Source organism: Marmota flaviventris, chromosome 3 (assembly GCF_047511675.1).
Source record: "Marmota flaviventris isolate mMarFla1 chromosome 3, mMarFla1.hap1, whole genome shotgun sequence".
NCBI classification, from domain to species: Eukaryota; Metazoa; Chordata; class Mammalia; order Rodentia; family Sciuridae; genus Marmota; species Marmota flaviventris.
This window is the reverse complement of record NC_092500.1, coordinates 56,561,373-56,577,448: the sequence shown is the minus strand read 5'-3', so window position 1 is coordinate 56,577,448 and position 16,076 is coordinate 56,561,373. Positions and strand designations below refer to the sequence as shown.

Here is a 16,076-nt window from a genome sequence, read left to right as displayed (position 1 = left end):
ATAGAGAGAGAGAGAGAAAGAGAGACCCATATAGATGTATACACATACATATACAAGCATATTAAATTTTACTAATTATTAAAAGATGGTCACAGTTATCAGAATTAGTTAATGCTAGTGGTATCAATGAGGCTGTGGAATTCAATTATACATGTGACACTTGTTTTCTATTTCTTTAGATAACGCAGAGCCTGTCTACCTCTCTTTCTTTGCTTTGCCTTCAAATATTGCACTTCAGCACAAAGTGACTAGGCTTAAAGATTCCACAAAAAACCCAAAGAAATCTATTCAAGAGGTCATCTATCAACAGGTAAAAGTATATTTTAAATTCTGTTTTTTCTTGGCAGCACTCACAAATGAAAGGGACAAAGCATAACAGGCACCAGTTGTATAAAATATTACAGAATTTTGCACAGGAAGAAATCATGAGGCCAAAGAGTGTGTTTGAACTGTATCCTGAGTATTCATCAACTCAAGAGTTGCTAATAAGGAAGAGGTGACAGTCTTGGTGACAACCTTTCCAAGGGCTAATTGATCTGGCCCCACTTTCCAATGAGTTGAGAGATCAGAAGATGTCGCTTTATGTGAAAGAAACAAAATAGGTACTAGGTAAGAAAGTGAAGAGGCATATGAGTGGTGACTTGCAATCTGGAGCATGAAACTGTAATTCAAATCAAGAAAATATGTGGGGAACAGAGAATAAAAGATCATAGACTAAGATACTGAACTGACAAACTGACAAAAGTAATGCAAAAAAAAAAAAATTCAAGGACTCAATCGAATAATGCTATTTTGTTAAAGGGAAAGAAAGCTTTTGAAAAATTTGAAACGTGTAACATCTGAGAAAATAGATTGACTTTTATTACAAATAATAGAAAATTCAAATACTTAATGACCTGAACAACAAACCTGCAGTTTGAGGCTATGAACATTAGAAAAACATGAATGTAGTAGGGAGATGAAATCAGAATTCCAGGAGGTCTTTCTGGAGGATAGAATCTAGAGAAATGGGAAACAGCTCATTGTCTATGGAAGGCTGATGTGCAGATCATAAATTGTCTTTCAAAATTGTTAAAGACTTTTCATTGGATGAATGACATTTGTGGAGATGATTGATTCCTAGAGTAGATGAGTGTATGCTTATGTTTCCATGTGTTGTGCTGTGTGTGTGTGTGTGTGTGTGTGTGTGTTTGCACGTGTGTATTGGAGATAAAAATAGGAGGAGTTGAGGGAAAGGAGAGCTAGCATAAGTCATTGCTATGCATTTTTACTTCTTTCAGATTTTTGGATGCTTCTATTTTTTGAGCCCTTTTTCTAGATTTCAATGGTAGATTCATTATTTACCTGTGTCTACATTAGTCAAAATGTATTCAGGAGATTATTGCCTTTCTTTACTTTTAATTTAGGTTGTGATCTAAAGTCAGCCTCTTCTCAGGCACTTACGCCACAATTGCTAACGTTAGCTACATGGTGTTGCTATCTCCTTGTAGAAAACATTTAAATTAAAAAAAAAAAAAACAACTATCTCAATCAAATGTATGTGGGCCCACATTTTATTTGTTTATATATTTAACTTATTTTATGGCAAAACAACAGATTATATCTCATTGTTATTTGGAAGTGAACAAATTCATTTTTAAAGCTAAAATTATAATTACAGAGAGAAAATTACAGCAGGTGGTACAATGGGTAAAATAACTTCTTTCCAAGCACAAGTAGTTACAACTAAAAGTGTCCTACTACACATCAAAAACAATGCTGAGAACTTGAGATACAGTGAACAGCTTGTTATCTTGGACTAATGGCAAAGACATACATTGAATAAACCATTAGAAATGCTATTTGAAGGTAACAATTTTATAGAGGTTTCAAAATTATTAATTGAAAGAATGAGAAATTTGGAGAAAAAAACTATATTTTCCTATGGTTTAGATTGAAATAAGAAGTGCAGGGAAAAAGTACTTACTGAAATATAATTTAGAATATCAGGATACAATGAACAATCTACCATCCCTAGGTTTAGCAAAATTACATGGGCAATAGTAACTAACAAAATACTGTTAAAACTGGTCATGTAGCTATGTATTTAGGAGTTAAAAATAATAAATGAGAAATTCAAATGATAGAAATGTATCTATATGTAGCACATTTATTTATGTACATTAAATTTATATACATTAAAATACATATTGAACATACATATAAAAGTGTAAATATTTGCTGTATTCATTATTTTCATCAATTTCAAGAAACACATCGCTTCACATCTTTGAAGTGAGGATGTCTTGCACTGGGTGGCATATTACCATCAGTTTTGCCAAAGTGGCAATCATGACAGGGTCTTGTATGCATATATAAATTTGGTGCATAGTCAATTGGTGATTGGTCAATTTTAATTCCTTCATTTTTATTGCCATTTAGATAAAGAAATATAAGTTCTACTTTCTTTTTTATTTTTCCTTAATATCTTCTGTTGATACGTTCTGTTAAGATCAAGAAAATATTGGGGTCAAAATGTAAAATATCCTGAGTAGCTTGAAAGAAATTGCTGGTGATATTGATGGGGCACTCTGTAGAAATGCTCTTGATACTCCAGGGGAAAGTATCTCAGTATCATTGAAAATTATTATTCAAAAAGTGATTCAGAAGAATCATCATCTGATCATGAAAATATTTATGAATACATAAACCAGTTGGAAGTTTTTATTTGTTTTTCTATTGGTTACATGTTGGTAGGTTGAATTTTGATAGAACTTGAAACTGTCATTTCCAATTTTGCAACACAATTATATTTGTTATAGTTTAGTTCAGTGTTAGGACTGTGGGTGATTTTATTTTTCTTTACCATCTCCATTTTTCATGTTTTTAAATTTTAAATTCCAGGCACCACTCTGCCTTCTTGTTTCAGTTACCTACTGTAACCATGTAACCTTTGTGCAATCTACTTAATGCCACATGTTTTACATTTTTATGCCTCTTTGTTAGTGAATTTGCAGTTTAAAATGACCTGCCAGAGTGCTTCTGATGTTCCCCAAAGCCAGAAGCCTGGGATACACCTTACAGAGAAAACATTTGTGTTAGATAAGCCTCATTCAGGCATGATTTACAATGCCATTGACATTCAGTTTGGTGCTAATACATGAACAGTATGTATTAAAGGATGCATCTTTAAGTGGAAATACACATCAATGAGGTTATATATTGATTGATGAAAATGTGATTGGAGTCGCATATAAACTCAATCCCATATTTCCTCTACAAGCAAATGTTCAGAATTTGCTAATACTGGGTTCAAGATAACATCATAGAACATATCTCCAATGAATAATAAGAATCCTCTATACTCCAAAACATCAGATTAAAAAACCTTTAAGAATATTGTCTACATGTAAAATTATAATATTAAATCAAAAATCTATTTCTGAGAATACTTATAAATGAATCTATGAATGTGTAAGTATTTGTATGTAATATATAGAATAAAAACATAGATTTATATATAATGCCTTCATTAAATTACTATTAAATTTTGCCTGTTGGACTTATATATATTCTATAATAAAAATTTTACATAAAATATAAAATATTTAGTTCATATATTACATATGAGTTTGTGAATATATACACTAGATAACACATGCACAAATACATATATTGTAAAAATATAAATACGATTAATTTAAAGCTTCTCATATAATTTGGAATAGTTGTTTCTTAGAGAGCAGGTGTAATCTGGAAGGGCACATAGAAAGCATCATATTAAAAAGGTCTATTGTTATTTTTCTGAAGCCCTAAAATTATTCAGTATTAGCAAAAAGACTGACATTTCACATTCAAATTCAACTACCATTTATTTATTTATTTAGAGGGGTTACCAGGGATTGAACTCAGGGGCACTTAGCCACATTTTATTTAGCCACATCCCCAGCTCTATTTTGTATTTTTATTTAGAGGCAGGGTCTCACTGAGTTGCTTAACACCTCACTTTTTTTTGAGTCTGGCTTTGAACTCATGATCTTCCTGTCTCAGCCTCTGGAGCTGCTGTGATTACATGCATACACCATCACATCTAGCTGGGATTTATGACTTTTGAAGTCACTAAAAAAATGAATCACCCAGTTGAATTTCTAAGTGTTTACTATAGCAGATGTGATAAAAACTACAAAAATTTATACTCATGAATTAATAATGAAAGGTGGATTAGCTTCTTTTATGCAAGCAGGAAAATTACTAAATAACATTTTTAAGTCTGTTAATTGTTTTTACACTCTACAATAAACAGTAGTTACCATACAAATGTCATTTGGTATTTCTTCAGTATTTCTCCAAAAATAATTTTTTTTCCATTGACAAGCAGTAAGAAAACTGGATACTTTAAAATACAATAAAATTTAGTAATCTGTTGATTCAGATTCTTTAGACAACTTTCAAAGGCCAATTGCCATTTTTAGCTTATTTAACTAATACATAAAATCCACCTCTTTCTTTTTTATTTTTCCTTAGTGTTAATGATTTTTAAAGAAATTATTTCTAGTCCTCATGTATTATAAATTGATGAGTAAGGAGAAATAAATACTATAGGAAAAAAGATGGATAATTTTAATTGTTTCCAAGAAAGAAAAATGATTATAAAAGCAGAGTATAAATATACTGCTAACATTCATATTTTTTAAAAAATAATTATTGATAAGTTGTGGTATTTTGGGTTGCTTTTTGAAAATTTTAGCATCTTTGATAAATATTAAGTTAATATAAAGTATTAACTTGATAGAAGTGTTTTTGTCCTGATGATCATGATTGATCAAGATATGCATTGTATGCACAGTTTGTGGTTAAAGTGTTTTATTTTATTTACTTATTTGTTAGTTTTCCATCACCATGACAAAATACCTGAGAAAATCAATGTAAAAGGAGGAGAGGTTTGCTTTGACTCTGATTCATGGTTTCAGAGACTTCAACCCATGGCTCCTTGGTCACTTGGTCCTGTAGCTTTGAGTCCATAGTAAAGCAGAACATATGACAAGGAATATATGGTGGAGCAATGAAGCTCACCTCATGGCAGCCAGGAAGAAAAGAAAAAGGAACCTTCCAATATCTCCTTCAAGGGCACACCCACACTGACTAACTTCCTTCCACTTGGCTCCACCTCTTAAAGGTCCAACCACCTCCCATTACCACCAGAGGCTGGCAATGAAGCCTTTACAATGTGAATCTTTAGGAGATACTTAACATCCAAATCATCCAACTGTCCCTATGAAGACTGAATAAGTTTAAAGTTTAAAGAGTGAATAAGTTTACTGTATAATGTACAACACAATGACTGTATTTAATAATACTGTATGTATTCTGGAAATTTGTGACATGAGTAGCTTTTAGGTGTTCTCAATAACAACAAAAAACAAAAACAGAAATGAAAAATGGTAACTATATGAGGAGATATGTTAATTAAATTGAAGGTAACGATCAGTTCACTCTGTATATGCATATTAAAATGTCTTAATTTGCACCTTAAATATGAATTTTTAGGCAAAAAAAGAAAGTTATGACCATATTCACAATCATCCAAAAGTGAAATAACAATAGGTCATTTTACAAGCTAGATTTTCTGAAAATGTGTGGCAAAATTAGCACTTTTTTTTCACTTATTTCTGATTTACCCTTTACCTTTCAATTAAGGAATATCTACATATAGAAGATATTTTATTTCAGTCTAAAGAAGATACTTAAAGTAGTGGCAATTGTATATTTCCAAGAACTAAGCAAGCAGCATCACTCTCCAAAAACAAACCAACAAACTAGGGAACCAAATATTTTTAATTTAATCATGTAGTTTTAATATTATATTACTTTCTTCCATGGGAAAGTGGATGTTCTAAAGCCTCAACAAACAAATTTATTTTGGAGATTTTATTTTATGTATCTTTCATAAAATGGTAGGTAGCACCAGTTCTGGAAGTATATTAAAACTAGTATAATTCCACAGAAGCATATAATTTTTAGTTTATTAGTTTAGAAAACAGATTCAGACAGAAATGATTTTACAAACTATCACTTATTAAAAATAGAAAAATTCCAGAGTATGCCTATTAAATATTTTATAATTCTTTGTATTTAATATCTAGTCCTTTGAAAACTTTGTATACACAATTTTAAAGTCAATATTTTGAATATAAAAAGTATTTTAAGTGGTTGCAGTTTCATTTTCTTTATGTTTGGAAATAAAATTGAAATAGTTTTTATTGTTTGGTTGATTTAGATCTAAATTCTTAACTTCACTTCAAGAAATTTTTGTCCCGTAAATTAAATGCTTTCAATTTTTAGTTTATAGTAGTCCAGGTTATATACTTCATATTATTTTTCATAGATTTTCTGAATTCATGAGTATAAAATATTCATGAAAAATTGTATTGTAGTTGTAACTGGGAAGTACTATTTTAGTAACTAGCAAGAGTGACATACAAAAATGCAAATAAGGTTAAACTGTTATTCATTTTTTTGTGTGTATATAGGTTACTTGAATTTGAAATACAGGAGCGAAATGCCACCAATGCCAAGTTCCCCACCTTTATACCCACCTCCTGATGGAGGATGGGGCTGGGTTGTGGTTGGAGCATCTTTTATCTCCATTGGATTTTCATATGCCTTCCCCAAAGCCGTCACAGTATTCTTCAAAGAAATTCAGCAAATATTCCACACCACGTACAGTGAAATCACATGGATATCATCCATTATGCTGGCTGTTATGTATGCAGGAGGTAAGGTTCTTGTCTTGGATTAAGTAGAATTCTGGATTAAGAAAACAATTCCTTCATGCCACAGTTCTACTGTGTGATTTATATTCAGTATCCTGGTATATATTACTTTTTTTTTAAATTTTTTATTGTTGGTTGTTCAAAACATTACATATTTCTTGATATATCATATTTCACACTTTGATTCCTGGTATATATTAAAGCCCTGTTTTCATGGTACAGTCACAAACAATCAAAAGTATTACTAAGAAATTTAAAATGATTTTAATCCAGTATTTAAAACTATTCATTTTGAGCCTCTGGCATTGTTTGAATGAAAATTTATTTGTAAAAATCAAAATTTACTAACTTATGAGATTTCCAAGGTAAATACTTTTCTATTTAGATTGGAATAAAAGCTGCACTAGTGTTGGTATCATTTCTTATTATTGGTCTAGCTGGGAGAAATGTTTTTGTTTTTTTTTTTTTTTGAATGAGAAGGAAACTTGTTTAAGTTGCCGACAATTCATAAGCCCTGAAAATACTTTACCTTACACTGCAAAAATGGAGTGTTATTCACATTCTGGAGTCTTTCAGAATCAGGTAAGAAACAATTCCTTATTATTATTGTTCTCATTAAATATGACATATTTTTTATTTAAATGGTTGCCTAATAACATGTTGTTATATTCTATATTTTAATGATGGGTTTGAGTCATGAAGAATAATGAATATATCAAAATATCATCTCACTTCTGAATGTTAAAAAAAATGGAATTAGTACATTTTTATGTGGCTTGTCATCTTTAAATCAGTCTCACTAGCAGACCAGACTGACTTACAAATTTTTTTAAAGCCATTACTTAAAATACATGGATTTTAGAGTTTTCATTTTCCAAATGGATATTTAACTGCAAGATACAATTATGGACTCAGAATATAAGAATTTAAACAAATCATATAAATTAGTATCATTTTTTAAATTTTAGAAGAAAGATGATGTGGCTCTTACTGACAGAGATATAACATTATTGCTATTTGCCCAATATTTATTAATATTTAGTTTCAGCCAAGGCCTCCCTCATCACTTGATATACAGGGTATGACTTAATCCTCTTAACCTATGAAATAAATGTTATTTTCTCTCTCTAGATGAAGAAATGGAGAGATAAAATAGCTTTACTGAGTCAAACATCTCACTAGTGGCTGATAAAAGTGGTACTTCAAATATTTAATCACTGTATTCTCTGCCTTTCTCGTATCTTCTTCTTTTCATCTAGAAAACGACAGAGCCATAGCTAACCCAGGCCTTCTGCAAGCCCAATGCAATGTTTTTTCCTTCCTTGCAATGTAGTGACTTATGTACTACATCCACCAAGGTCATTTGTTCAATGACATAATAATTAATTTTAATGATGTTATCTTTTCATTGCACTATCAATGTAAAAAAATCCTGAAATAATCCTACTGTGTGTGTGTGTGTGTGTGAGATGTGGGCATACACACATATGTTGATATTGGTGTTTTTTATTTTTTTGTTAATCAATAATTTTAGATTGATACAGCATGAGACTACGTAGGTTAAACTGATGTATTTTTATTTTAATATCAAGTGGTATCTTCAGAATGCTATTTGGACATGTCAATAAGAAAATCTGCATCTAAAACCCTTTCTAAGAATCTCTTTTGTACAGTTGCTGTAAGCATTTAGCAATGGTATTTTTTTATGAAAAAGGACAAGAAATATTGTGCTTTGGGTTTTGTTCTTTCAGCCAGAGGGTAGGTGTTCTTTCATAATGCTCTGCTAGAAAAACACACAAGTCATCTTAACTTGAGCTCCAAAAGCTGTTAATATAAAGGAATGTAGTGTTTCAATCCCCTCTTAAATACACAATACCTTTATTTATTTTTATGTGGTGCTAAGGATCGAACCCAGTGCTTCACATGTACAAAGCGCACGCTCTACCACTGATCTACAGCCCTAGCCCTCCCCCTCTTAAATACAATGTAAAAAGAATCTTCTAAGTGACTTAACATCAGTTTATTGAATTTAATTGGACTTCAGGTCCTATTATATTCTTAATTTTATGTTGTCCAAATTGATGACTAAACTTATAGGTGAGACAAAAATTGATGTTATTAAATTAAGACTTGACTTAATTTTTTACACACAAACCCAAAGTCTCAGTGGCTTAAGGCAAGGTAGATTTATTTCTTACTCAAGCAGTGTTTCATCTTGTGGCTATGCCATTATAAGTCTTTGTAGATTATTCTTTCAATCTTCTCTGTTTGCTGGACAAAACAAAGGTAGACAGCATGGATGATCATAAACTTCATTTATGCATACATCCCATGGGTCAGAACTCTTAAAACTTCCCTACCTAGATTTAGGGACTATGGGAAAGGCCAGCATTCCAGAGGAAAACTCAGAGCTGCATGCATCCAGCTATTGCTGGACTGAACTTTATACCTCACCAATCATTTTTCATAAACAAAAGGAGAATGGGTTTATGGACTTGCCATGGACATATGACAGCCTTATACTCCCTGGCTGAATATAAAAGCATCATAGAAATGGAGAATGATATGAGTTTAAATCGCTATAAAATATAATTTTAATTTCCTCAAACCACTAAAACTTGGTATGAAATGATAAGTAAATACCTGCATTATATTTGTCATAAATAATTTTTTTTCCTTTTATTTATACATTTATTTTCTTTTTTAAAATGTATAGTAAAAACTCAAAAAGGTCCAAAAAAGATTTCTTGAAATTCATAAATAAAATGGTAGTTTGGTAGTTACAAATTTTTAAAAAGTTGCCTTAATCTATTTAGGATAGTAGATGAATAAAATTCATCTAAGTTAAAAATTGACAGATATTTGCTTCCAGAAGTTCAAGAAAGCAACGCTAAACATGTGAAAATATTTAGTTTGTAGTAATTGATGATGGTAATATTTAGGTGAGATCCTAGTACTTGGAGTATTTTCCAAACTCCTCAGTTATCATGGCCAAAACATTTGGTATGTCATCTGTGATCATGGAAGAAAGTTGAGGATTTCAGAAATTTTGCTACGCTTTTTTCTTTCCCTTAAAACTGGAAATATAGTTTCAGATTCTTTGCTTAGTGGGTAGAGATGGTTATAACTGCTATATCTACCATCTGATCTAGATCTCATGCATTTACATGGCTTGTTGGAAATAAAATTAATGTATTATCCTGGTAGTTTTTAATCTTCTAAAAAATTAATTTGCACATTTTAAGCTATAATCCCAATGTGAAAACAGTCTTTGTTATGAGTGTGCATGATTTTTTCAGAAACACAAATAACCATTTAGAACAAAAAAGCCTGATAGATTCAGTTACTCTAAAGTGCAGGTTATTAGTTCTGCTACTCAGATTGCAGTGTTTTTTCCAAGGGCAGTCCATAGATTTTTCTGTTTGGGAATACAGGGTCTCTTGATAAAAATATATAATTCTAGGCCTTATCCTCAACCCCCTCATACCAGAATTTTTGTTGGTAGAGTCCAGAAACTTGTATTTTTAAACAAGTATATTGAAAATCATCTCACTTTATGTATAATGTATGGGTTTACTGCTATAGAAAACATCAGTGCTTGATTGAAAAATATTTACATATTTCTCTGTAGGTTTTGAAATATCTTCATGTTAGAGAGGCCTTTTTGGTTGATGATTATAAATTTGAAGACCATATGAGGTCTTTGAGGTGAAAAGGCACATCACTTACTATGAAGTATAATGACTCTCTACCAAGCAACTGAAATATTCTGTTCAACATAATGCTAATTACATTAGCCTGGAGAACATTTAAGATCTGACACACTCATTAGGGCTTAGCGCTCAACCTATTAATCACTATGGTGGGGTCATTGAGTAAGATGGAGCATGTTCTCAGGCCTGGCCTGTGATGTCAGGGCTGGAGTCTCTTGTAGTAATTAGTTGGCATCTGGGCCTTGGTAGCAAGGTATTATCTTTTCTTTTGATGTCTGAATTAAAAATGAAACTAATAAAAGGTAAGCAGGAACTATGGAAAAGAATGCAAATTATGTTGATTTCTTACTTTATCCTTAGAATAATGGCACTAAATTACAGCAACCCATCTGGCTATCCATATGGTCTCCTGGAGTTCTAGCAAATTTCAGCAAATAGGTCAAGCAAAGTGGTCACCCTATTAATACAGTGCCAAATAGCAGTAGAAAACATATTATAATTTAAACTTTCTACATTGTTTAGATGGAAACAGGGATTTATTTTGTAAACAGTGATTACATAGGATAATCTTTTAGTGTGGTGTTTGTCTGCTATTCTGTTGAATGGGGATCTAAGTATGGTTGGTTACCTGCACAAGTACTGAGTTCACACTTTGGCCTACCCGTGTCTCTTATAGTTTTTCTGGTAATATCTATTCTGCTTTGAAAGAATCAGCTATTTTGGAGAGCAGAATTAGCTTTTTTTCTGCCTGGAAATTTATTCTTTTGTTTTATGTAAGCACCGATTGCCAGTTGTGCTAAAGTAAGATTTTATGATGGACCACAGTACACAGGGGAGTAGAGCATTAGACCACTGAGCTTATTTTACTGAAGGCCAAGAAGCAAAAAGATTTAGCATAGCAGGTTGGTGGCCTAATATTTACCAGATATTTTTTTGCTCTCTTTAAAATTTAAATAAGGTCACTATATTATTATGTTTTGTGCTTTAAATATTTTGTAGACTGAGAGAAACTATTAAAATGATTCAATACTGCTCTTAGTAGCAATTAAAAAAAGGTGCATTCCCATTCCCATGCTTGAGATAGATTGGGCTTTCTTCTTAACTTTACAAAGCCAGAAAGCCCAGCAGGTATACTTGGACAATCCTATGTAAGCAGTCTTGACTTCCTGTATCTATGCCATTTCGTTGTTTTGTTTATTTGTTTATTTAGTCGGTTTTGTTTGTTTGTTTGTTTGTTTTTAACATGAGAATAAATGTTGCTAATTTTTTTTCCTAGGAAATAAGGTATGGTGTGGCAAAAACTATCATGCTCAACTTTTATCCCCTTAGAATGAGATCAAGTGACTAGTTTTGGCTGATTAAACTTGAGTGGAAGGACATGTAACCCCTGCACACCTCCTGGAAGAAACAGTGTGAGCACCTTCTTCTCTTCTGCAGCAGCCAGGTTACACATGGCATGGCTAACAGTGGAGGTCCCTTTCCTACTCCAGACATTGAATAATTAAACAATGCTTATTCAGTTTCTGAAGATTATTATAGAGATGAACCTAGGATGTATTGATCATAAGAGGAAATCTTTGTTGGATAACTACCATATGACTTATGTGAATTATTACACAGGTGCTGGAATAGGCTATGAGATGTCTTTAGTCAACTTAGAATATCATAAGAATGTGTGCACATGGGGTACTTCATCAGATCTCCGCTGGAGAAGAGAGAGTCTTTAATATCTAAAATGAAAAAAGCAGTTGTAGTAGATGCCATCCTTGACAGTTTTCATAGGTGTAAAAGTGAGAGAGACGGGCACTTCAAAACACAGTACAGAAAACAAATCATATCCCAGGAGATTTCTCTGATTAAATGTCCTTCATCCATCCCAAGACAAGGCAAGGGTCAAGGACATATTAGAAGTATGCTTAGGGCTTTGAAACTGTTCCAGAAAATTCTTTGCCTACAGAGGGGCTGATAATATACTGCAAATAATATCATATTTTTTACTAAATTTTTATTAAAATGCTTTCTGACTAACATATGTGCCTTAGACCGTGAATCTTTCACTTATTGATTTATAAAAGAAACTATTTATGTGGTTGTGTTTATTATTGCAAATGACTGTAACCTGATTCAAATACCCTTCAGCCTAGAGAAATGTTTACATATACAGAGGAGAAGAACAGATATCACTGTCCTCCAGGTCAACTAGCACCAGTGATTCTATTTGTTCAGTATGTTGCTTTCTTGCCTCTTTCTTCTTCTGGAAGGGCAGCTTCATTTATTTATTTTGGTATCTTTCCCCAGCATGAGGAAAATAACTGCGGGCATCTCAGTCTCATGTTTCAGGCTCAAATTTATCTTGACAAAGTCTGTCCCTTTTCTCTATATTTCACTCTGGCAAATTCTAGGGAATATAAAGAGTACCTGGCCTGGTTTGCTGGTGCCTGCAGGCAGAGGATCATGGAGGGACTAACATTGGCAGCCTGAGTAGAGGAGTTCTCTAATGGAAGGATGATACTATTTCCAGAAGAAAGAAGGTTACAGAAGAGACAATAGGGCCTTACTATTGAACTCTTTTTCAAGAGATTAATATATTATTTTTCAAAAGTAAAAGCATGTGTGGGATTTTACTAATCACTCATGTATAACCTTTCATTTAGATACTTTATACCTTTTGGCATACATTATGTGCCCAAAAGCACATACGGTATTTAGACACTCTGTTGCCTAATGACATACAGTGTTTAGTAGCCACCCAGAAGTCTCAAGTGCATCTTGTGGAAGTTGATACCTAGAGTGGAATTTAGATATGGATAGTCCTGGAATCTCAAAAGGCTTAATTAATGACTTACTAGTCCAATGAGAGGCAGCAGAGTATTTTAAGTAAGATAATGAGCTTCAAAACCTCAGCTTTGAAATTGAGACTTTGCCACTTGATTGTTCAGGCTTTTTAAAACTTAACCTTGGAATTTCAGTTTCTTCTTGTGTAAAATCACAAAAGAGAGAATGTGTGTGTGTGTGTGTGTGTGTGTGTGTGTGTGTGTGTGTTTTAACATATACTCCTCTGGTCAGGGTGACTATCATTAAACCAAAATTTGAATTATAGGAAATTACAGTGTATCAGGACGTTTACTCAGTTTCCTTGAACTAGGGCCATGAGTCAGATTAGAAATATTAAAGGTATGAGAAATTTAAGAAATGAAGACAAGACACAGAAATAAGTGAAAAGCGAGGCCCAGTGGGATGATCCAGCTCTGGTAGAGACTGGATCTAACAGCAAAATACAGCCCTTGCGCTTTATTTAAATAGGTGGGAGCACCAGTAGGATTCAGAGTGAAGAACTTCCTGAAAGAAACAGGAAGAAGGTGGCAAAGACAAGGTGGTTAGGGGTTAGCAGGTTATGCCCACCTCCTCTACTTCCGGCTGTTGTGCTGTGTTTGCACTTAGGGCTGTGTGAGCCAGTGAGCCAGGGGTTCAGCATAATCTGAGCAGTCTCCAGTAAGAGTTCTCACCAAAGTAACCCCTCGCCTTGAGATGGCTGAGACAAACCCATAATTCATTCATGGCCCTCCAACAACAGTGTTTTGATTATAGTGCTTGTTGCCATCCTGTTCTTGGTATTATCCATTATGCAATGAAACCACAGATAAGGAACAAGAGAAACAGAGCAAACTGTGCCAATAAAATTGGGAAATGGGGTAAAGCAAGAAATATAAGTAGGTCAGTAGTCATTCCTAAAATAAATTCCAAGGCCTTTATTTATATATGCTGTGGCATTTCCCCCAGGCCTTCTCCTGAGTAATGAAGTGGGCACTGGTCATTCATTTGGGTCATCCTTTGAAAATCCAGTTCAGAGAATTCCTAATTTTATCATTTCCCATCTTCCTAAGGACAAAGTCACAAATATTCAATTTCTCAGAATTCCTTGTACTATGGACACAGACATATGACCCAGGCCTAACAATTCAGTGCAACAGGTTGGTTTTGATTTAGAAACCACTGATGGGAAGAATCAGATACGTCCTGGAATACATTCAGATGAAATGGTTATAGATAATCCATAATCCATTGGCATAAAAGTAGCATCAATGTTCAGAGTCAGTGGGGCTTGTGATGTAGACTGTGGTATGAGCTATTTGTAGCTCATGTCCCTAATGGAGCAGTCAATAATAGAGCATGATTTGGGCAGCACCCAGGTTTGGGTTTTTGATTCTCCCTCTTGTTCTGTGACTTACTTTTATGTTCTTATTGAGTAATTTCTTCTTTAACTCTGGGATAGAGGGTAGATATATGTGGAATTGAGCTCCTAAAAGGTCCTACTGAGGGGAGCATGGAATACTGACTTGCGATTGTTGTTTTGAAAACTTCCTATGAATGTTTCTTCTATAAAAAGGAGCTTTGCTACTCTCCCTGAAAACATTTATATTAGGATTGAAGATTTAACAATAGTTCAATTAACTATTCTTAAGGGGTCTTGTAAAATAGAAATTAAATTTCATATTTTCACATGCTGTGAATGACAAGTTTGATGTATCATGTCTATCAAATACACTTTAAGTACTTGTTTCATTATTCTAATACTAGTGCCTTTGGCAGAGTAATTGCACTATTTCAGAGAGGTTTTCAAGTGATTAATGTAGGTGGCTGTCCTTAAGCAAGAATTTGCCCAGCTAGTTAGAAGTATATCCTGCAGGAATATGGTTCATACTTTTAACCCTAAGGTAAGACCACAATGATGGCAGAAACTGGTCCTGTACATTTATTACTCAAGTATTTATGGTCACCAGAGGTAAGTATGTCCAGATAATTCAGTGTCACAGCTGGAGAGAAAAACCTTTTAATAGTTTCACTTATTTATTTATTTCACTAGTATACATTGTGCATCTACCGTGTGCAAAACACTGGTGTGGCCCTGGGGAAGTCATATGGAACCATAAGACACTGTTTTCAGAATATAAAATAGCTATTTATATGTTTCCTTTTTAATTGAAATCATGATACATATTAGTAAAGAAACAGGAGGTGCCATATTACTAACATAGAAACACATAGCTGAGTCATCAGGCTATGTCTCCTTGATATCTGATTTAATTATAATGTTGATTCACTAACATTGAACTTATGGCCAAACAAGATAAATTAGTCCTGAATGAAACTCATCTAACTAATATATTTTCTGTACAAGGCAACTGCCTTCCTGTGCTTAAGAAAACTAACAAGTACTTCAGCATTATGCTTAGGTGCTCTTTTAAATAGTAGACTCACCAAGACAAAAAGCAAAAAAAAAAAGAAAAAAAAAAGAAATTGTGGCATAACATACAGCATGAAAAAGACACATTCGTAGCATGAGAGTTGTACTAAGAAAGCAGAGCATTGCCTCTACTGACAACATATATCTCAGGCAGTGTAAATTCTTCACTTTGCACATACCCACCAATGACTGTGAAAGCACTGTGAGTATTGATTTGGGGGTTATAAATAAATTTTACTGGGCAGCAAATTTGCAAGTAAAGAATCTGGAAATAATGAGGATCAACCAGGCCTATATAACCTTTCTCTGATAGAATTATACCAGATATATTGTATTTCCTGTGCTGTGTGTAAATATTCACAAATA

The 16,076-nt window shown here is 33.1% G+C and overlaps 1 protein-coding gene across 5 annotated transcripts in view; it reads left to right on the top strand.

The window, feature by feature from the left end:
• The window catches only part of Slc16a7 (solute carrier family 16 member 7), a 170,114-nt gene that overhangs the window by 89,237 nt on the left and 64,801 nt on the right, over nt 1–16,076 (top strand). For 4 of the 5 annotated variants that reach the window (XM_071609712.1, XM_071609711.1, XM_071609709.1 and 1 more), the window contains 2 exons: nt 180–310; nt 6,510–6,755. In XM_071609712.1, coding sequence (XP_071465813.1) covers nt 6,539–6,755 — 217 coding nt within the window. In that variant the 5' untranslated portion in view covers nt 180–310; nt 6,510–6,538. The remainder of the gene's footprint in view (nt 1–179; nt 311–6,509; nt 6,756–16,076) is intronic. The other variant, XM_027928997.2, reaches the window with a different exon arrangement.